This window comes from Monodon monoceros, unplaced genomic scaffold, assembly GCF_005190385.1.
Source record: "Monodon monoceros isolate NGI ecotype Baffin Bay Population unplaced genomic scaffold, NGI_Narwhal_1 Super_Scaffold_6, whole genome shotgun sequence".
NCBI lineage: Eukaryota > Metazoa > Chordata > Mammalia > Artiodactyla > Monodontidae > Monodon > Monodon monoceros.
In genome coordinates this window covers 62,611,951-62,636,295 of record NW_021703783.1, presented here as the reverse complement: position 1 = coordinate 62,636,295, position 24,345 = coordinate 62,611,951, and the positions used below count along the sequence as shown (strand labels likewise).

The 24,345-nt window shown below is 33.9% G+C and overlaps 1 protein-coding gene across 2 annotated transcripts in view; it reads right to left on the bottom strand.

Annotated features, from left to right (window-relative positions):
* Positions 1–266: 266 nt before the first annotated feature.
* The window catches only part of OTOGL (otogelin like), a 147,525-nt gene continuing 123,446 nt past the window's right edge, over positions 267–24,345 (bottom strand). For both annotated transcript variants that reach the window (XM_029206268.1, XM_029206269.1), the window contains 14 exons: positions 21,322–21,507; positions 19,697–19,909; positions 18,892–18,996; positions 17,929–18,036; positions 16,278–16,379; positions 15,663–15,767; positions 15,538–15,578; positions 12,245–12,308; positions 10,982–11,160; positions 10,418–10,522; positions 7,764–7,883; positions 6,322–6,367; positions 1,018–1,097; positions 267–467 (listed from right to left, as the gene is read on the bottom strand). In XM_029206268.1, coding sequence (XP_029062101.1) covers positions 267–467; positions 1,018–1,097; positions 6,322–6,367; positions 7,764–7,883; positions 10,418–10,522; positions 10,982–11,160; positions 12,245–12,308; positions 15,538–15,578; positions 15,663–15,767; positions 16,278–16,379; positions 17,929–18,036; positions 18,892–18,996; positions 19,697–19,909; positions 21,322–21,507 — 1,655 coding nt within the window. The remainder of the gene's footprint in view (positions 468–1,017; positions 1,098–6,321; positions 6,368–7,763; positions 7,884–10,417; positions 10,523–10,981; positions 11,161–12,244; positions 12,309–15,537; positions 15,579–15,662; positions 15,768–16,277; positions 16,380–17,928; positions 18,037–18,891; positions 18,997–19,696; positions 19,910–21,321; positions 21,508–24,345) is intronic.

Below are 24,345 nucleotides of genomic sequence, written 5' to 3'. Positions count from 1 at the left end.
TAATTGCATGCTGCAATTATATACATAACAGCATTTCAGCTGAACACCTTAAAATCATTTGATTCTCTAAAATAGACTAAGTCAATAAATCTAGTTTTTCCTGGAAATTTTATTTATTTTGTAGCAAGTGTTAAATTGTCATATCCCAGTAGTCTGAAAAATACATTATTAAACAGTATAAATCTGCCCAGTGCCTTAAAAAGAGTGATAAAAATTAACTCCATTTGACCTTATGATGTTGCATAGAGTTCTTGGAATCCAAGAATTTAATTCCACTGGCATGTGCAGTCTATAGGTTCCTGGAGAGTGTGCAGGACTTCAGTGCCATTGCCTGAGCAATACAGTGGCACAGTCAAGTTGCGCACCCCATTTTCACGACAACACTTACAGAATCTTAGATGGCTCTCAATATTGATGTTAAATATGGTAGCTGATGGGCATCTTCCATCGCAAGATGCAACATTTATCTGTAAGAAGAGATGAGAAAATTGTTTAAAAAATTTTAAAACAGTGATATTGATTCCACTAAGGTAGCATATTGTTTGTCCAAGATGGCAATCTGACATAACTCAAAGTATGAAATGTGCACACATAACTAGACAGATCTATGGAATATAGTAATCACAATCTAATGATTCTATTGTAACCTGTATTGTATCACAACTAAGTAGACTATAGAATCAGACAGGTCTTATTAAAGTGGGAAAAGTTCGAACTAAGACTATTTTTGCTGATTAAAATTACACACTTAAGACAATATGCGGTCAAATATATTTAGGTTTAAATTTCCATCTCTCTGTATTGCAATTAACATTCAGAACTGTTGATTATTTATGCCAAGAATAATTCATACTTCTTCACAGAGTATTTTAATATTAGAATGTAGGAATAATCTCCAAAAGTCAAATATTTTAAGTGTTGGCATTTTGTTGGCTTACAAACTTACCAGTGCTGTGACACATATACTTCTGGAAAGACACATACGCTTTATGTAACAAATGATATTTTTCCACTTACAGGGGTTTGACTTATACAGTCCTGTTTCCTTATGATTGATCTAATAATCACTTTCTGGCATATTCTTTCGTCTCGTTTGCCTGATAAAATACAGAATGTATTTATTCATCAAAAGTCCATATCAAATTGTTTCTTAATTCAATTAAACATATGAATATATTTATAATTGAAAACTGATATATTTATATAAAACATATTTCTATAATACGAGATAGTGAGAATTTTACTCTTACATAGTGTATGTTAATATTTATTTTCAACTTCTTTTCTCATATATTTTCTAGCTTTATATTTCTCTCTTTATCTTATTGTCTTAGAATAATTATCATAATCATAAATCAAACATATTCCACACATGGAGTAATGCTAACATCAACCTGTGTCAGGTGTATATTTATTATTATATTTAATGTAATATTTATACATTATATTTTAATGTAATACATATTTACCTGTACATGTACAGGTAAATATACATGTACATAATTAAGGCATACATATATACATATATATAAATCAATTTTAAAATATAAACTGATAGATTTAAAATCACATTATCTTAATGGATATTAATGTAAAATTCAAGAATGTAACTGAATTATTATCAACCATGTTGAAATGTATGGATGACTCATACTTGATTTTATGGCTCTGAAATGATGTCACAATTTCTAATGAAAACACTTTGTATTAATTAATCTATTAATATGCTTCTGTGTGCATGATGTATTATCACTTGATAATACACCCAATAATATATAGTTAATGCTATATGATAGAGAATGTAATCCCTGAATCAGGATACAAAACAACCAAGGTTCTCATCTCACTCTGTTACTAATTTGCTCTGTCATTTTAGGAAAGAGACTAAATCATTCTGAGTTTCCTTGTTTGCAAAAGACTGGAATTAGAGCTCCAATCTGCAAAATCTTTATTTAAAATAAATGCTTGAGGGCTTCCCTGGTGGCGCAGTGGTTAAGAGTCTGTCTGCAGATGCAGGGGACAATGGTTCGTGCCCCAGTCCGGGAAGATCCCGCATGCCACGTAGCGGCTAGGCCCGTGAGCCATGGCCGCTGAGCCTGCGCGTCCGGAGCCTGTGCTCTGCGACGGGAGAGGCCACAACAGTGAGAGGCCCGCGTACCGCAAAATAAATAAATAAAATAAAATAAAATAAATGCTTGTATGAAATCCCAACATGTGAAGTATATAAAAGTTAAGCCAGTCTGGTTGAAGCAGAGATGGGTAGCAAAGACTGCCTGAAATTAAACTGTTCTTGTCAAGGTCATCCATGACTTTCAATTACTATTTTCAAAGATCACATCTCAGTTCTCATCCTACTTGACTTCTCAGCAGTGTTTGACTCAGTCCATCACTCTCTCCTCCTGGATACACTTTCTGCACTTGGCTTCCAGAGCGTACTCTTTGCTCTGCCTCCCATCTCTTTGTGGCTCCTCCTCAATCTCCCATGCTTGTTTTTTCTCCTTTCCCCGACCTCCCAAATACGGTGTGGACTGAGGCTCAGTGTTGGTGGCAGAGGGCAGGCTGTTTTGTTCCTTATGATGCTTTCACCCAGTGGTTACTGCATTAGCCCTTCTATTCTCGTAAGTTTTAAAACAAAGAATAGTCAAGAAGGAAACCATCTTTGACATGACCTATATGGTCCTTATCTTCTTCTATCACTTTCATCCCTGTGCTGTGACTGTACTTTGCCATTTCCTCCACCTTGAACACTCTTCACTCTACCTGGCTGGCTCCCAAGGACATTCAGTCCCTATTCAAATGACACCTCATCACAGAGGCACTCTCTAATCACCCACTTAAATGAACAACCCAATTTCCCTCCCTCTCCATCACTTTTATTCTGTGCTATTGTTCTTTATACCCTTCATCACTACCTGACATAATAATGTATATTTACCTCTTATTGTTTCTTCCCCTTCTTGATAACATACACTATGCATGCAGATATTGTTTCATCCTCTATCATGGTCCCAGTGCCTAAAAGGGTGTCTGGTACGTGAGAGGCACTCAGTAAAAATCTGTCTGTGTTAACTCATTCAATGAATGAAACTGGGACAGCATAAATGTATTGTTAGTTGGCTGGATTTGTTCGTGCCAAGAGCCATTTCCTATTTATTCCTCAGAGACTTTATTGTAACACATTTTGTTTAGCGTAGCACCTGCAACAATACGCAATATCCACAGTCTCTCTGATAAAGCCTGGTCACCCAAAAGCAAAGACTACAGACGGGGTTTCTCTAATGCCAAAGCAGAAACTACTTCACAAGGCCTTATACATCAGATGAGAGAAAATGAGGAGGCTTGTTATTATTCTGTACTTCAAAGAGCTTGGCAAAATTGAAATATCCTGAGGCCAGGCACTGGAGAGGCCTAAATCTATTGAGTATGATTGATTAGTGTGATAAACTTTTCTGAACCTTCATTTCCTCACCTGTAGGGAAACCATACCTACCTCCCCACCTACCTTCCAGAACTGTGGTGAAGATTCATTGCAGTACTGTCTGCTATGGGTTTAATAGAGTGTTGACATGTGACAGACAATCAATAGTAGCAATACGGTCAAGTCAGACAGATCTTCCCCTGTCTGCCCTCAGATAACATAAATACACTCACTTCTCTAATAATTAAAATGGGGTTACAGAATTCAAGGTGTTTACATTGCAATGTGATTCTATTCCTATATCTCATACCTATGGAAGAGTCTAGAATCTAAAGAAGCAGAAGGAAAAAGACATGAGAGCATAAAAATATAAACTTCCTTAGATTCTAGAGCCTAAATTTCACTCATTGAGTTCTTGATACAATGACTATTTGATACACATTAGTTTACATTTGATTCAGAGAAAACAATGAAAAACTGCTCATTTCTAATGAGCAAAAATTTTTCATTAGTATGTGTCTAAGAGCCCCAGTAATTAAAAAGCATTAAGTGGTACTCTATTACCCACTAAAATCCTGGCAATATAGCTGTTATGGTTTGAATTCTGTCTTCCAAATACTCCTATGTGCCTCAGAATGTGACCTTATTTGGAGATAGGGTTTTTTTCGGAGGTAATCAAGTGAAAAAGAGGTCATTAGGGTGGGCCCTAATTCATATGACTGGTGTCCTTATGACTGGAAATTTGGAAACGGATCCACTTACAAGGAGAACACCATGTGAACGTGAAGATGGCCGTCTAACAAGCCAAGAAGAGAGGCCTGGAGGAGACCCTTCCCTCACAGCCCTCAGAGGGTATCAACCCTGCTGACACCTTTGTTTTAGACTTCTAACCTCCAGAACTTTGAGACAATCAATTTCTGCTAAGTCACCCAGTTTCTGGTATTTTGTTAACAGCAGCCCCAGCAAATGAATACAAGAACAAATTGGACATCAGAATGTTTGTTGTGGGTGGGTATGAATGTGTTGGATTTTACTTTTCACACCTCATGTAAATAGACTCTGTCGTTCCAGCCCTGCACTGATGAGCAGACATCATCAGTCAGCCTCTGCCCTCTCCTAAAACTTATACTGATGATGTTCCAGAATATTACTAGCGGTTAAGAAGCAGGCTGTGAGATCAGGCCTGGAGGGAAATCCCACAAGAGGTATGACTTAGATGAGTTACTTAAACTCTCTAAACTGAAAATCAGGATAAATGCAGAACCCATCATTGGAATTTTGTGAGAAATAAATTGTCAGTAGAAAACAGGTGAGTTTCTGATTTATAAGCTGTTATTATGTTCAATAATATATATTTTACTTATGTTTCATCAAAATTTTAATTTATTTTATTTTTTTAAAGATAATTATTTTATTTTATTTTTAATTAATTAATTAATTTATTTTTCACTGCGTTGGGTCTTCGTTGCTGCGCACTGGCTTTCTCTAGTTGCAGTGAGCGGGGGCTACTCTTCGTTGAGGTGCACGGGCTTCTCATTGCGGTGGCTTCTCTTGTTGTGGAGCACAGGCTCTAGGCGCGCGGGCTTCAGTAGTTGTGCCTCGCGGACTCTAGAGCGCAGGCTCTGTAGTTATGGCACACAGGCTTAGTTGCTCCGCGGCATGTGGGATCTTCCCGGACCAGGGATCAAACCCGTGTCCCCTGCATTGGCAGGCAGATTCTTAACCACTGTGCCACCAGGTAAGTCCCTAATACCTTTTAATATTGTTTTCAATATGACTAACACCTCTAAATAAACAAGACTATTCTTACATATTATGGGATTTAGCCCTTCATGAAAGAAGTTCAGAAATCTCCCTTGAGAGGCATGATAATTTGTGTCGAAAAATCCAACCCTACACAGTGGCATTATTAACCTGAATTGTGTTGTAGACTTTTTTCCCAAAAGCTTCTCTAAACAATGTTAAAATTACTATTTATGCCAAGTTTCCTAAAACTTTTTTCTTTTTTTTTGTTTTAGTATTTTCATTGGATTTTAATAACTTTATTATATGTGAGATTGAACATTTTTTTCTATTATTAAAGTGAAATTTGCATTAAAATAAAACTAACCATTTTTAAATACACAATTTAGTAGCATTTAATACATGCAAAATGTTGTACATCCACCGCCTTATCCAATATCAGGACATTTTCATCACCCCAGAAAGAAACCCCATACCCATGAAGCAGCACTCCTCCACTCCCGTCTAAAACGTTTTTCTTGACATAAATTCATGAACACAAAAAATAAAATCATAAACACATAAATAAAAATGGTTGCATGAATACCCCTCTATTTCAGTCCTTAAAATCATTAAAACGCACTATAAAATAAACCTTATAATTCAAATAAATATATTGCATGCACATAATTTTGTCAAAATAATTATGGGAAGTTTTATATATATGATTTAAATATAATTGACTAAATTGGTATTTCTCAAATGTATTATACAGAACCATAGATTTGTTCAAATAGGTTTGGAAAATATCACACTTTCTATATCCTTATTGACGTCTCATCATAACCTACTTTGTGTAGTTCAGCCTGTTCAAAGCACATTTGACCATAGGGCACTTTCAAACTTAAAACCTACTGAAATCCTGTGCAATACCTTTTGAAAAATGCAACAATAAATTTCTAATATTTAAATTAAAATTCATCTCAATTAAAAACTTATGCTCCAGAAGATAAAGATTAAATTACAAAATAATCAACCGCATGACAAAAACATTTAAATAATAAACATTATAAAATTTGTTTCCCTCATTGCAACATAGGAACTGAATTTTATGTGAAAAAATAATAATCATGAGCAATTAAAACTAATCAAATTAATGTATGTAATTTGTCTTCACTTACAGATCTTGCAACAGCCTTCATTATAAAGCTTTACAATCCCTTCATTCTAGGAAGAAAAAAGGAATAATGTTAAAATTCAGTGTTTTGTCATTTCATCCTAAACTAGAAATAAAAAACCAACTTTCTCAATATTTTTACTAAACATCACAAAGACTTTATAGAAAGATGATTGAAATTTAACAATTTCTAATAAGAATTTTTGTTTGTAAAATTAGGAGCAGATATTTTGTTTAAAATTTGTTATTTCTTCATTAGTAATATGAAAAAGTGCAAAAGGATTAACTTACTTAAAAGAACCCATTTTAAATACCACAAAAGATTTTCTTACCAAATCAAAGTACTAATAGGGACTCTAAATAGAGGCCATTATATCTTTTAAACTCCTTGAAACAAACTGAACTACTTTTTTGAGACTAGACTGAGTTCCTGAATATAACTGAATGTTAAAATGATGTCTCTTTTTCTTTAATGTTTTATTATTCAAAAAAATTCCCCACTTCAGGATGTCTCTTGACAAAGGCTAAATTAAGAAAATTTCATCTATTTTGGAATTCTTACAGTAAGTTGCTAATTGCTTTTAGTAACTTGCTAATTGTAATTCAAATAAAAGAATTTATTCTATAAAAATGAATCTGTGAAATAAGATGATGCCTAAGATTCCTTCAAGAGCTGAAATTCTATTACTTTAGTACATATTGTATCTCACTAGCCAGCCAACTAGCTAACCATCATCACTAAAACGGCACATCATGAAAAAAAGTGAAACTGTGCTATTTCTCCACACTTAAAGAAAAATATTGCCTCGCACAACAGAATAAAGCTTACTTTTCATTAGGGATTATTATCTCCTAAATAATTAAGGCTACAAAGAATCTTTTTTAAAAATTGTTTGACTTTCGAAAATCTACTCTCCCAATAGGCTCTTCTACGAGAGAAAAGGGAATTGGAAGAGCAAAACTAAAGAATCAGCAATGCTCTGGCATGTGCTGAGTTTCACAGTGGCCCATGCTCAGAGAAACTACGGCAAATTTCACTTAGGCTAGTATGCTTTAAACAGCAAATGACAGCATAAATCTGCTGTGTGTTTAAGAAAGAGAAATTTGACCAAGTTCTGATTGATTAGTTTATTAATCCATATGGAAAGAAGAGGCTAAGTTGGCTGATCAAAGGATTTTTCAATAATCCTTTGGTCTACATATTAAAAACCCAGACATAGCATCATGTCCATTCAGGGAGACTCAAAATTATTTGGAATGCCATATATAACTTAAAGTGTCAAACTGAGAAAATATAATAGAGCTTTTATGTATACATGAAAATAAAACATTTAGCAAAATAAATAAGCCATAATGTATGTATGTATGACCTTGGAAAACACATTAATGTGTATTTTCTAAATTATATTTAATGCCAAATTTTCTTAGCTATAACAAAGTACAAACCATTTTGCATTCAGTCTCATTAAAAGGGGGACAGACCATACTGTACTTCAGAATCATCGTCCCTTCGTCAGTTTTAACACATTCAAATGTGGTACAATTATAGTTCCAGGTACTCCCCTCCTAAAAATAAAAGAGAAAGTTACTGTTTGCTTATTAAAATCTGCTATATTTCTTAAGTAGAATGTTTCCTATCCTACTGAATCAAAAGTCTAGATTCAGAGAGCTTCTTGTAACATAAAATGTCCATCTGGCAATGTCCCCAAACTTATCTAAAATAATTAAAAATACATATATGTGGTATGTGTGTGTGTGGGTATTTTGGTTTCATACTAGAACCAAGATGTAAATGTGAAACAAAGCAACAGAGAGGAAAGAAGCAAATAGGTATCTTTTTCTACTACAAAATTAATTATCTAACGTGGCCAAGTGTCAAAGGTCTTGCTCTAATATTCCCTTACTAATTATAAAACAACAAGTCATAATACTTAGTACACCTCCTCTCTTAAGGTTTGTTTATTCTTCCTTCTACTCCCTTATCACCAAAAAATTTAAAAATCCTTGGATGATAGTGATTATTCACCTGTGGTTCTAGTTTTCTATACCTTCTGGTTATTTTTAAACATATCCCTATTCTTTTAACAACTTTTTCAACATACTAAGTGTTTACTTCATTCTTTTTTAAAAAATTTATTTATTTTATTTATTTATTTTTGGCTGCATTGGGTCTTTTTTGCTGTGCATGGGCTTTCTCTAGTTGTGGCGAGCAGGGCTACTCTTTGTTGTGGTGCGCAGGCTTCTCATTGTGGTGGCTTGTCTTGTTGCGGAGCACAGGCTCTAGGTGCATGGGCTTCAGTAGTTGTGCCACTCAGGCTCAGTAGTTGTGGCACAAGGGCTTACTTGTTCCGTGGTATGTGGGGTCTTCCTGGACCAGGGCTCGAACCCAAGTCCCCTGCATTGGCAGGCGGATTCCTAACCACTGTGCCACCAGGGAAGTCCCTAAGTGTTTATTTCATTCTTGATTTCAGAATTCCTATTTAGAAACAAAATCAGCTGAAAATAACTATTATATAATTATTAGGCTGTAATTGTTGATATATTTTTTAATTTTATAACCTGTATTTTAAAATGCTAGTCAGACTCTGACTTGAAGATTCCTTGTGAACCAGCAAAGAATTCTGACAAACTTTATTTTCTGTAGGTTCTATTTTAATGTATAAATATCATCAGGTCTTCTATGAATCTCAACTGGAAAAGATCTGCAAGTCCAGGTATAAAAGAAGATAAAACATTCAAATTTGAATATTAATTCTAATATTCAATTCAAATAGTACTAATTTATCTGAAATCAAAAATTACTTGTTCCATAAGAATTAGATTTCTAGATAACTAAAGCTTATCTTTGAAAGAGCCAAGAGTTAACAATCTTCATATATGTTTACCTATATTACATTACTTGTTGTGTTCTCAAAAAATATTCTAAACATAATTTAATCTTTCATTTAAATTTCAGGGCTATCACAGGATTACTGACATCTATAGAGTTTATGTTGCTCTTTTACTAAATCCCCACATGACTGTATATTTTCAAGTAGTCTCTGATTCATTTTCTCTCACACCTATGTCTCCTCATTTTATAAGCTTCCTTTTTCAAGTCTCCTTCTTTAAAATGATATAATATGAAACAAATATTGCTATGATTAAACAAATAAACAATATCAACAACATTATTTAAATCAATAACACTATTTTTCACATAATTATAAAACAATAGACTATGAAACAATAAGATAATTGTTCACTTTTCTTATTTAATAAAATGCACAGGATTGGAGAAATCTCTTTTTCTTTTGGGTCTATGAGTAATCCCTTGTACTTAAGAACAACATAAATAAGACCTCCATATAATTAAACTATTAATGGAAAAAATTTAAGGATAGCAATAATAAATTGGAACTACCTTCAGGTAATGTAAATTATAAACAGAATTTGTGAGCCTCCTAAATCTGATGACATCACTAACAACTGTACTAATACATGGTTCCATTCTTCTATTCTAAAAAAGGAAAGGAGTAGGTCAGTCTTCAAACCTCCATAGAGTTATTATGAGATAACAGAAGAATTCTGAATAATAATTTTATTGTTTTGGGCAGAAAGATGTGGTATAGCATTCATTACTCTTGGGATCTTCTTTTTAAAAATTTTTTCAAATATTCTTAATCTTTTGTCATATTTACCCACTGAAATCTTTGATACCTGAAACAATAAAGTGCTAAAACTTGAGTTTCAGATTTCTATCAAAATGTTTCATTTCAAATGAGTGAATAAAATAACATTGTTCTTTTCCTTTGTTCTAATTATTAGAAATCAACATTTCTCAAAGTCCATTCCTAACATCTGTGGAAAAAAGTAAGGATCTATGATAAAATAAGTTTGAGAAGCCATTTTAACATGCTCCTTTACAACAGAAATCAGATACTTTAAACTGTAACTATGTCTTGTGTGTTGTAAGCATGCTGTATATGGGTGTGCTTGTTGTATGTAGAACACTATGTGTGTGTGTGAGTGATATTTTTCAAATTTATGGAACAGCTTCTTTAGAAAATAGCACAGACAGCTACCCGTGGAGCACATTTTAGGAACGAAGAAATTCATACCTCATATATAACTGATGTTCCATTTTCCATTTGAAATTTGCAGGATACATTTTTGCAGGTACCACAACAATCATAATCACTTGGCGATGGAGTGTATACCTGGTGCTGTGCATAATAATAATAATTTGAATTAGCCAATAACAATACTGATATTTTTAATGAATTCATTCTGAAAGTGCTTCCCAATACAACCTATGCCGTCTCAGAGCACCTGTAAAGCATTTCTGAGGTTGAATTTGAAGCACTTCAAATAATAACTGACTTTATATAGCTGTATTAGAAGTGAAGTAGATGTTAACCTTTACATCTAGCAGCCAAGATTCATCAAGTAGATTTAACAAGCTCAGGTCAAACAAGCTGTATAGGTAATAAGATTGCTGAAGCTCAAGGTTATACACAGGAAAAGGAAACTGCATTATGTAGATAAGTTACAAATTAACAGATTATTAAAGAACTATTCAAGTGTATATTTTTAACTTATGGAGTATTCATTCATTCGAATTCTACAGCTGCCATTTAAAGATTAATTAACTCTCACCAGAATGACTTACAAAGAATACTTACAACATCACATTCTTTTGAACAATTCAACATTGTAAAATTCAAAGTGTGGTAGCCTGTAAGGTTATCTTTCTCTTCTAGACACTCTACCATGTAACAAAAGTCCCCTTCCAAATACTTTATCATAGATTGGCCAGGATTCAATACTGATACTTCTTGAAACACACACACATCATCCTTTTCTAAGAAAACAAAAAAAGTCAACAAAAAGTACTATATTAAGTTTTTTATTAACTGATCATTGGAACTTTTAAGTTTATGTTTTTATTGTGATATGCAATTTTTTCAAAACCAGTAAAGATCTTTACCTTTATACATTGTTAACAGCTCAAGAGTTCACTTAATAATGAATGTAGCATTTATTCCTTAACACAGAGTAAGAAATTGATTCCTAAACTCAACTGCTATACACTGTTTGAACTGCCTCTAAAAACTATACTTTATAGCAGATTCCAGAATTTTAGCCCAAAGTGATCATCAAGCTGCTTGCTGTTCCCTCTTCTGGAAACACAACATGACAATTTTGGGGAGTGGATATAAATGGAGGCAAAATCTAAATCAATAACAGTAGGTCTCTTCATGAAGGGATTGTGTAACATTTCATGTTTTTTGTTATTTTGAGAGAAATTTTTCAATTTTTTGTGTTGCAAAATAAAGTCATATAAATCATACTTTATGATGAAGGTAGGTGATATAATGTGCTATCACATCATTAAAAGTGGCTTATAGTAGGCTAGAATAGTGATGAAGAATGCAGCTCAGAAGCGCTTTGTGCCTTGTGAACATAGGATTTAACTCTTCTCTCATATAAAAATACAAAAGTTTTAAGCTATTAAACAAAAGTTTATTTTCTATTAACCTACTAATACTTAATATGAAGATTTGTTATTTCATAGAAAAATCAACCTTATGCTTTGCAGTGTTAACATCAATAATAATAAAACAGTGAGCAAAAATCTCTTTTAGATGTTGTCTACTTTTAAATTAAATTATATACACTAAAAAGAACCCTGGCATCAACTTTAAATTCTGTGAAGCCTCTGAAAATGAATCATTTTTATGTCCTGTTACCAAGTTTCTCAGAACATTTAGGAATATTACAAAAGAGGAAATTGAAAAATAAAAAGTATACTTTTTATACTTAAAAACTGGCCAATGGCTTAAAATGTGTAGTACATCTCAAAACTTATTTTTAATTTATTCATAGTAAACAACAGATATCAATAATATTCATTATCATTTAAAAGTTTCAAAAAACATAGTTACCACAGAGATACTGTACACATCCACAGTCACTCTGAAAGCTGAGGTCTATTGCATGAAATTCTCCCTATTAGAAAGATATTATTATATGACTTATCAATATGGCTTATTATATTACCATTGTAAAACAATGCACAATATAACATCTAATAAGTTTCCTACCCCACAGCCACATAGCAAGTTCATAAAAATATCTGACAGTGAACAAGCTTTGATTAACCCAGTGGTCATTTAATTAGTAGCCTATAGAAAATACTCACAATAAAAATGTGATCATAGACCACTCAATCTCTCTAAACTTAAATTTCCTTATCTATTAAATGAGTGAAGGTGGATAAGATGATCTTTATGATTTGTCCTAACTTTAAAATTATATTGTTAGATTCTGAGCTTCTAGTGGGCAATTAGAGATAAAAGAATGCTTGCTAACCCTAGAAAATTCTCTTGATGAAAATGTTCTTGATCTGCTCTGTAGAGCTGGTCCAGAACCCTGATGTCTGCATCAGAGCAAGGCTTCTTTAGCATATAAAACAAGAGCAGAAGAGTGTAGTACAATGATTAGTAGCACAGGCACAGGAACAAGACTGCCCTTGTGCCAATCATGCTCTGCTACTTAATAGCTCTGTCATCTAGGGCAGATTACTTAGCCAGTCTGCTCCTCACCTTCCTCATCTGTAAAATGGGGATAATTATACCGTCTGCCTCAGAATTGTTGAAAGAAATAAATGGATCAACATATGTAAAGAGCTTAAAACAAGCTGATGTACAGAAAGTGCTGTTATGTAAATTGCTGTTATGACCAATGCTTAAACTTTTCCCTACTAGGGAAATGGTATAGGTTCTTCTCAAGTGTAGGACTCAGGCTTAAAGTTTCAAGGATTGTATTTTAAACATCAACTTTTCCTGGGTGTGTTTAATTTTCATATGACATCAGTAATAAAAACTAATTTGATTCTTGACACAAAAAATAACTCAAATTCATAGTAATATATAAAAGGCATTTTTCTCCATAAGCTAATAATATCTCACTTTTTATAGTGCTTTACGAGATGTAAAGTAGTTTCATAGACATTAACGCCTTTGTTGTTTTATGACTTTTAGTCATTATACAATTCTAATGGGATTGGAAATAAAATATTGGAATACAGAGTTAAAAATAGTAATAAATCAAACTCCCCCACTGCATAAATTACTCCAAAAGATTAGACAGTGCTTTTTTAAAATATATCATTTTAGGGACTTCCCTGGCGGTGCAGTGGTTGGGAATCCGCCTGCCAATGCAGGGGACACGGTTTCGATCCCTGGCCCGGGAGGATCCCACATGCCGCGGAGCAGCTAAGCCCGTGCGCCACAACTACTGAGCCTGTGCTCTAGAGCCCGCGAGCCACAACTGCTGGGGCCCGCGCGCCTGGAGCCTGTGCTCCGCAGCGAGAGGCCACCGCAATGAGAAGCCTGCATACCGCGGCGAGGAGTGGCCCCCACTCTCTGCAACTAGAGAGGGCCCACACAGCAATGAAGACCCAATGCAGCCAAAAATAAATAAATAAATAATAAATTTAAAAATATATATATATATATATCATCTTAGACACTGAAACAAATATTTAGCAATTTCAGGAACAATGGGTCAGGTCAATACCTTTGTAGAACAAGGAATGTTAAAAATAAATTGCCTTGCATGGGCGCTTAGACACAACCCTTGGTCTAATTCCTGAAGATCTCAGTCTATCATTTACTCTCTCTAGACCTCAGTTTTCTTACTTATAAAATGAGCTAAATATATCTACTTTGTAAAGATTCAATGAAATAATATACAAAACTTGTTATGTAAACTGTGAAGAACTTGAGAAAAATACAATATCAGAATTCCACTCTTTTCTGTAGGTTATGTATATAGTGTATACACAAAATAATCCAAGAGAATTTTTATGAAAGTTACTTGTAAAGCTTAAACATTGTATGCAAATCACAGATGGTAACTCATCATTAGAGTAAATGTTAGATTAATGCTTTTTTTTGCGGTACACGGGCCTCTCACTGTTGTGGCCTCTCCCATTGCGGAGCACAGGCTCCGGACGCGCAGGCACAGCGGCCATGGCTCACTGGCCCAACCGCTCTGCGGCATGTGGGATCCTCCCAGACCGGGGCACAAACCCGTGTCCCCTGCATTGACAGGTGGACTCTCAACCACTGCGCCACCAGGGAAGCCCAATGCTTTTTTAAAATACAATTTAATTAATTTATTTGACATACAAAAAGCTGTACATAATTGATGTATACAACTTGACATATTTGGAGATAAGTATACATCATGAAATATCACCGTGCCATAGACCTATCCATTAACTCCAAAAGTTTCCTCCCACTCTCTTATTTATTATTATTATTATATTGTGGTAAGAACACTTAGCAAATTTTGAAGGCTACAATACAGTGCTGTTAACTATAGTCACTATGCTGTACAATAGTTCTCCCAGCACTTATTCATCCCGCATAACTGAAACTTTGCACCCTGCTTTTTAAATGAAACAGTGGTATCCTAAGAAGGGTTCTGTTACTTTAAAAACTGCCTCATTTATTCCCCTGAATATAGCCTTTGCCTGAAAAGTCTGAATGAGTTTCTAATGATACACATTGTTTGAGAAGGAAAAGAAAAAGAAAATCTTTGTGAAAGAAAACATGTCTTCTTTGATAAATAAGGCCAGGAATATATTATCTTTCTCAAGTCTTAGAGGCATACCATGGAGGTAAATATTCAAAGAAAAAAAAAAAAAAGACTTGTAAAGCACCATAACCTCCATCTAATGGTTAAATAAGTGATACCAGAGTCATAATTATTATTTCTAAAAATTAAATTTTTGGAATTTCTGTAAGGTTTGCATGTTCATACATAACCCCTAACAAGGTACAGACAGTTACATGTTTATACCCTCTCCTCCTCTGAAACAGATGCATTGTTAGGGCACTTTCTTAAAGAATCATTGGAAAACCTTTCATTATTGAGGTAATATATTTTCAATACTGTGCTTATTTTAAGACCAGTGAACTTACGTAGATATAAGACTGGTAGATTCAGTCACCAGTGGAAAAAAAAAAACATTGATTGTACTTTCCTGTCTCAAGTATAATTTAAAATGTTGACTGCTCCCTAATATCAGAGAAGATTTAATCTACTTCAGTACAACTTAAAGAGAATAATTCCATTAACTCTGAAAAGAAATCAGAAATGAAAGCAATAAAGGAAGAATAAACTGATTTAAATTATATTAAAATTCAATAAAAATATGTGTTCTTACCACTTCACAAGTTGGCACAACAAGACTTTCACAGCTACATTCTAAAAGGCAAAAACCAACATATTTATATTGATCGTATATATTAATACATTCTAGTAAAACTTTAAAATATGAAAATTAGTTACCACAGTGCCATGTTGGACAACATTGACCAGATACATTTTCTTTCACAAGTTTCATATCTTGTGCACAGTCGAGTAGTGGCGTAGGACAGAGATTTGGCTCACACACTAAATAGAAAAATAACATGAGTAAAGATTAGCTTCACGTAGTTGCTAGTTTTCACTAGCTACCATTTAGTTCACTGCCATTACTGATGTGATACATGGACTTGGATCTCCCCAGAGCTGCCTCTCCCACCACCCAATTGCAGTGTGTTGGTAAGGACCGAACAAATGACTCACAAGCACATACAACAACAGTAGTAGAAGAACTAGGACACACTTATCAGGTTAAGAGCCCTGAGAAATGGCAGGGGGGCAAGAAGAGAAAGGAGGTGAAGAGGGTATGGAATCACGTGTATATCTAGAAAGTCTAGGATGATGAGAAAAGTCATAGCTAATCTATTTTGGGGAGGTAACAATACTGTCCAAGAAGCACTCTTAGATGTATGAAAACATTACATGTATTTAATATGCTGGAACTCAACTAAGGTCTCATATAACAGTACAATTAACATGCACTGGCCTTCTTAAATATTGAACATATCTAGATATTTTAATTAGTTAAAATATACTTACCACAGTAATACTGAGGACAACAGAATTGTGTAGTATTAAGATCCACAGTGAGAAATTCTCCGTCAGTACATAGTGGAATAGGTTCAGTGCAGGATTTGCAAACTAAAGGTGAAACAAAAAGGCAAAGTCACAGTTGAGGTAAAAACAAACTAGTTATCAGTTCAGATTACTGTACACATATAAAATCAAAATAAAAATACATTATGTAAAACAAAATAGGAAGCAAGGAAAATAAGGATTTAATAAACGGATCTCCTTATTTGGTCATAAAAACAATAATACTATCTGAGTGTATTGCTTTATACTTTCCAAAGCACAGTGACACAGAAGAACCATCTTACCAGAAATATAAGGAGTATATTTTAAAATATTATTTTTAAATTATTAAAATTATTATTATTTATATTAATTATATATTAATATAAATTATATATTAATTATTATTTATAATAATAAAATTAAATTATTATTTTTTAAAATTATTTTTAAAATAATATTATTTTTATTTTTAAATATAAGGAGTATACTCCTGAACAAATTCAGGAGTAATTTGTTCTTACTAGAATCAAAATACCATTGATATACTTATTTTTCTTAATTCACTACTCTGGATCACTCCCATGAATGAACAATGTAGTAGGCACCTGTTCTTCTGAGCTCTTAGCATCCCTCTTCCAACTTTGATAACAACTCTCTTAATGCACTTGAGGAAATGCCTCACCTACGCAGCCTTGGAGTGACTCTTAATAAAGGTGCCTCACTCTTACCAGGCCCATGTGTAGGAAAAACCCACTTTAGACGAATGAGAATGTCTTTCTATAGCATTTGAGTCATAAATAGAGGCACATCGAGACAAGAAACGGATGTTGCTGACTCAATCATTAGTGACCGACACCTAGAGAAGCTGGTTTCCCTTATTCCCAGGGCTTGGCTGAACGCTTCATCTTGATTCTACAAAATCTTGATTCCCCAATTCTCCCAATAATTGGTTGTGCTTAAGCTAGCCAGAATCACTCAGTTGTTGCCACTGCAGTCAAAGAAGCTTAAATGATACAAAAAGAAGTGTTTTGATCTACATAGGTTTATCTGAAACCTACATTAATCAACAGCCTTTGATATGATAATTCCTCAGTGAAATGGTAAAGAGAATTCTTTATTTTTCAAAGTCTAGTTCGTCAGAATATTTAGCTCAAATTCAGTCATTTCCCAGACACCTTTCATTTATTTCTACCATTCTCTTTTCGAGATCATCTGCTTACACAGGATATACAGGAGATGAAGTTTTAAAGAGGTGAGCTGCTTAGCAGAGTCGTTTATTTCGTTGGTTATTCAGGAAAGCCAGGGCTAAATTTTTCTCTAAAAAGAACTAGGTGCTAGCCTTATTTGTTTTTTTTGATTATATTACCTTGATCATGTTTTCAATGATACACATAGTCTTTGTCGATAGGGAAAAGTAGTACTAATTGAAATAATTGTCAAGAATCATTTAAAATGCTGTACTTTCTTTTCTGCTATTCTTGTTCAGTTGAATTTTAAGAGTATATCAGCAGAATATTGGTTACCATTGAATCCCATGAAATTCACATGAAATGAGAGATTTTTCCCTAGATCCTCCCTCTTCTTCCAGGAAATGACCTCACAGAATGCTTACCACAGGCAGGAGGAAAGCAGCAAGTCTCTTCCTCTTGAACCTGAAGCATGAACTGGTCTTCTCTGCATTCTGGCACTGCAATTTCGGGGCATTTGAGTGGGTCACATTCTGCAGAAACATTCCAGAGATATTTGGAAATGTGTATAGAGTGAGACAATAAATAAATGAAATAGTGTGGCTCAGTTCTCTTTGAATTTAGTGATAATTAGCTCATTAAATCAATCTTAATCTTAGCGGAAATATATAGGAAATAGGTTATTTATATATAAAATAAATACTTTTACATATAAAATATATGTAAATAGACATTTAAAAAATATATATAACATTCTGTTAATCATATATATGATTAATCATCTGTATGTATGTATGTGTGTGTATATATATATATGCTAAGATTTTATGGCAGGAGATATATATATATATAGGATATATGCTATGTGCTATATGCTATATGCATATATGCTATATGCTATATATATATGCTATATATATATAGGATATATGCTATATATATATGCTATATATATATATGCTATATATATAGGATATATGCTATATGCTAAGATATATATGCTAAGATATATATATGCTATATATATGCTATATGCTAAGATATATATATATATATATATCTCCTGCCATAAAATCTTAGCAGAAATATATAGGAAATGGCAAATTATTTACATTTAAAATATACAAATATATACATTCAAAATACATATTTCCACTGAAATTAAGGTTTTTAGAATGAGTTAATTATATATATATAATAAATAGATTTAAAGTTCATATATATACATATTTATAAAGAAATTGCAGGTTTTTAAAAAGCTACCTTTAGCAAGACAGCTCTGCAAACAATCTTTTATAATAAATTTCCTTGTAGACACAAAAATGAGAATTTAATCCACTACTCTGAACAGTGAACCTCATTCTTACTTTTCCTAATTAATTACTCACCACATTGGTACTGTGGACAGCAAGAAAGAGGGCTATAGCCAACGATCAATTTTTGACTATTTGTACATGTTGGAATGGCAGTTTCACACAAAGTCATGTCACAGCCTGGAAATAAACAGAAGTATTAAAAACTTTGTGAACACAACTAAAATCCTGTGTTTCTAACTCAAAGCAGGGAAATGATTCTCACTATGCATGTTTTTACACTACAATTAAACCATTCAGCTCATAGAATGGTCATATGTGAAAAGGCAGCAGAGTTAAGGTCACCTATTGTTGTCTTTGACCCCTGATTGTCATAAGTCAAAGATTCCCAGATCTTTTATCTTCACGTATTTCTGAATATTATTATTTGATAATAGCCAGAGTTTTGCATGTCTATTTGCAAAATCAACAAAACTATAATGAGGTAAAACTTGCTTTGAGAAAGTGTAGGTGACATTTATGGCAATACTTTCATTGTTACTTTAACCCCATACATTTTTTTTTTTTTTTTTGCGGTATGGGGTCCTCTCACTGTTGTGGCCTCTCCCGTTGCGGAGCACAGGCTCCGGACGTGCAGGCTCAGCGGCCATGGCTCACGGGCCCAGCTGCTCTGCGGCATGTGGGATCTTCCCGGACCGGGGCACGAACCCCTGTCCCCTGCATCGGCAGGCGGACTCTCAACCACTGTGCCACCAGGGAAGCCCCAAACCCCATACATTTTTTTTAACACCAAGCATCATGCCTGCCCTGCTTTTTCACAAAGAATATCAACATATTTTGTGGCATTAACAGACTGTAAGGCTTCAGCCTGCATACATACTGCAAACTTCCTTTGAACAGCAGGTCCACTTATCAGTAAAGCCCAGGACGACTTCAGCTTCTCGTTCACAAATTGGCGAGGGCTCTTCATCACAATCAGGTTCTATGGGAATAATGCTTCCATTCTCCAAACATTTGTACAGGGCACATTCGTCAATGCCCCCATTCCAAACTTCCCCAGCAGTTCGAGGCTGGTCTTCACTATCAGTGCACGCTTAAAAAGATGGTCAATGTTATATCACTTAGAACCTGGGCACGAAAATAAACCAAGCTGTGATGTTTTGATTTCAGACTGTGACTTGGCCCAGTGACACAGGTAACATGTCACATTATCTACCCTTTCTCAGCTTCTTCTTTTTGTTCATCAGCTACTAGCTTACATTATTCTTTAATGAAATTTTTATATTCCACAGAAAATATTTTTCCCTTCTGCAACTATCTGTAAATTTGCATGTCCTCTTCTATAAATAAGATGATTTGTTAATTTTTTAAATTCATTTTAAGTCTTGTTAATACAATTTATTTAGCTTGAACAAACTTGGTAACATAAATTTTAATTGGTTTTAAAATATCAACTGTTAAAACTGGTATTAGAAAACAAGGTAGTCTCTACCTCACATTAACATGTTTGTCATATCAAAATTCAAAACATTTCAGCTTTAAAATCTAAATGTAGAAAGTAGGTAGTCAAGCAAAATATTATTTAGTGCCTCTATTACTTTTATTATGAATGTTTTACATAATGATAAATATGGCCCTCTAGTAGTTCTTTTAAGCAATAATAAAGATAAATGAAGTGACCACCATATTCCCAGCCTCCAGTGAATTTCTCTTACTTTATTTACTACCAAACCAATCTCACAGGTCCCTAAAAACAAATATAACCATGTATATTCTCAAATTCTTCCACAAATACTTTCTTCAGTGGCAAACACAAACTTTTTTCTGAAACAATATATGCATTTCACTTCTACTTGCCTTTCCCTTGAATTACTAGCGTTACTTCTGACCATAACAATGAGCCCTATGATAGATAAAGTACTGCACTGCAGTTTTCTCAGTTGGGCCCTTTTTTATCCACAACCACCACGGAGACAATGTGTCAGGATAAAATGGTTTGAAAATGAAAGTAGAAATACTCAATGTTTTCTCCCAGATAACAACACTTTCTGAAATTTCTTGAGTGTTTATTTTTCTCTAGGCATTGTTACAAAACTCTTTCTATTATTTTATGTATCCCCACACTAACCTTGTGGGATAAGTCCTATTATTTTCCCCATTTTGCAGATGCATAACCTCAGGCTCATAGAGGTAAAGCTGAATCATTAATACGTGAAATAATTGAACTTTCAATTCAGTCCACACACTATTCTCTTCATTCTTAATTTGCCATATTCTTTTCCAGTTATTATAAGCATAAGTAGAGATTAAAACATATCACCACCGAAGTCCCTAATTCTGGTAACTTCAACTGAAATCATATTAAAATCAAATTACCTGCTCTCTTCCTTTCCAACACTTAAGGTGACCTTTAATCAGTCTTTCTCAGCACCTCTCTCCAAGTTCTAAAAAAGTATTATTTATTTGCTGGGTCCCTAAGATGTCATTTTGTACTTCTCTGCTTACCACATTCTTTCTCTGGAATGCACTGAGTTGACTCTGGCCTGTGAAGAATGGTTCCATTTTTGCACACACAGTCTTCTCTTAAATCCAGACATGAAGAGTGTCCATAGAACCATCTGTTCAGACATGTTCTTGCTTCACAAGGTCGCACGCAGGGTTGATATTCCTTCCCCTCTGGGCAACTCAAAGCTATAAATAATAGAGGATTTGTGGAATTTGCTAATGATAAAAGTGACCTACTTGAATTCTAGTAAAAGGAAGAAATGTTAGTTTTCTTTCTGAAAATAAATTTTACACATTTTCAGTCTCCTCAAAGTCCACTTTTCATGTATTACTTAACTATAAATTAGAAACAAAACAATCAATGAATATTTTTGAGCATCTTCCAGGTGTCCAGCTAGTATTATGTTATAGCAGGAAAAATTCATCTGATTTATATCAAATAAATATGACCAAAACGCAGTCCAAATTTGGTTGGCATAAATATAGAGTCAACTATTATGAAGTTACTGCTCTGTGCAGTAGGAGGAGATACAACAGTCCACACAGAATAAGCACAGAAACATGTTTTAAATATGCAACTCAACCAAGTCATAGAAAAGAAAAATCCCACGTATTTAGGCTTAATCCTTCACTGTCAAAAGAAACTACCATTGCTGAGCAGTTTCTAAATTATGTTTCAGAAAATTCTTGTTGATTTTCAGTGATCTTAAAAAGTCATACTGTTAAAAAATGAACATGCAGCTGGTGGAGGTGTAAATTGGTAACATCTCAGCAGAGAACGATTGTAATAGTAAAACTGAAGATGTCATATGTTCCCAGTGAATCAAGTAACCCCACTCTTGAATAGTGAGTACCTCTGGGGGAGTAGAGAGAGGAAAGGGACAAGAGAGGGTACACCATGAGCTGCTTTATTTCTGAAGTGGAGTCATGTAGCTGGTGTCTGTGATATATTATTCTTTATCTGTGCATTTTATTCTTTCGGGGGGGGGATGAAAACCTTTTATTTTGAGCATTTTAGTAACATTCATTTTGAAAACCTTTTACCATTGAATGGCTATAATTAAATTAACAATATTTTCTGTAAAATGTGCCCAAGATTGTTGAAAAGTTTAATAAAAAATTTGTATGAAGTTATAACTTGATGAGAAAGCTTGAGCCCTATGTATAAAAATGGGCAAAGGATAAATATAAAAGAAAAAGGAAATACAAACATGTATCTGGAAAAATATTGAACCTAGATATTAATCAAAGAAAGCCAGAAAGACTGGTTTCTAGGAAGTAGATATTATGTTAGGAAGAAGGAAAAGGGGGAAGAAAAATCTCCAACCTCTCCACATACAACATGTAAGGACAAGCATGGGAAAGAGAGGCAGGTTGAATGAGGACCAGCAAAGTGTGCTGTAGGATATAAGATTAAAATACCCTTCAAACCTCTGTGATTTCTTAAACATTTCAATCTATTTTGCTAACTAACATTTGTGGACTAGGTTTCCTTTTGGGAGAATTGAGGCCTACTTTAAATCCATTCATTCATTTATTCGAATTGAAATATGGTTGACGTACAATATTACGTTAGTTTCAGGTATACTGCATAGTGATTTGACACTTGCATACATTATGAAATAATCACCACAATAAGTCTAGCAACCATCTGTCCACATACAAAGTTATTACAATGTTATTGACCATATTCCTTATGCTGTATATTAAATCGCCTAGGCTTATTTACTTTATAACTGGAGGTTTGTATCTCTTAATCCCTATCACCTATTTCACCCCTCCCCACTGGCAACCACCCATTTGTTCTCTATTATCTAAGAATCTATTTTTGTTTTGTTTTGTTTTGTTTTTTGGTTTTGTTTTTTAGAATCCATATTGAGATCATACAGTATTTGTCTTTCTTTGTCTGACATATTTCACTTAGCATAATTCCTTCTAGAGCCACCCATGTTGTTGCAAATGGCCATATTTCATTTTTTATGGCTGTGTAGTATTTCACTGTGTATATACCACATCTTCTTTATCCATTCATCTATAGATGGGCACTTAGGTTGTTTCCATTTCATGGCTATTGTAAATAATGCTGCAATGAACATAGGGGTGCATATTTCTTTTTGAGTTAGTATTTCTGTTTTCTTCAGGTAAATACTCAAAAGTGAAATTTCTGGACCATATGCTATTTCTAGTTTTTTGAGGAAACTCCATACTATTTTCAATAGTGGCTGTACCAGTTTACAAACCCACAAACAGTGCAGGAGGGTTGCCTTTTCTCCACACCCTCACCAACACTTGTTATTTTTGTCTTTTTGATGACAGCCTTTCTGACAGGTGTGAGGTGGTATGTCATTGTGGTTTTGATTTATATTCCTCTGATGGTTAGTGATATTGAGCACCTTTTCATGTGTCTGTTGGTCACCTGTATGCCTTCTTTGGAAAAAATGTCTATTTAGATATGCTACACGTTTTTTAATTGGGTTGTTTGTTTTTTGATGTTGAATTATATGAGTATTTTGGATATTTTGGTTATTAACCCCTTAGCAGACATATATTTTGCAAACATCTTCTCCCATTCACTAAGATGCTTTTCCATTTTGTTGATAGTTTCCTTTGTTGTGCAAAAGCTTTTTAGTTTCATTTAGTCCCATTTGTTTATTTTTGCTTTTATTTCCCTTGCCTGAGGAGACATATTCAAAAAAATATTGCTAAGACTGATGTCAAAAAAGCATACTGCCTATATCTTTGTCTAATTTTATGGTTTCACAGCCTACATTTAAGTCTTTAGTTGTTTTGAGTTTATTTTTGTATATGGTTTGAGAAAGTAGTCCAGTTTGATTCTTTTGCATGCCGCTGTCCAGTTTTACCAACACCATTTATTGAAGAGGCTTTCTTTCCCCAAATACATCTTGCTTCCTGTCATAAGTTAATTGACCATATAAGTGTGGTTTTATTTCTGGGCTCTTTATTCTGTTCTGTTGATCTATGTGTCTGTTTTTGTGCCAGTAGCATACTATTCTGATTACTATA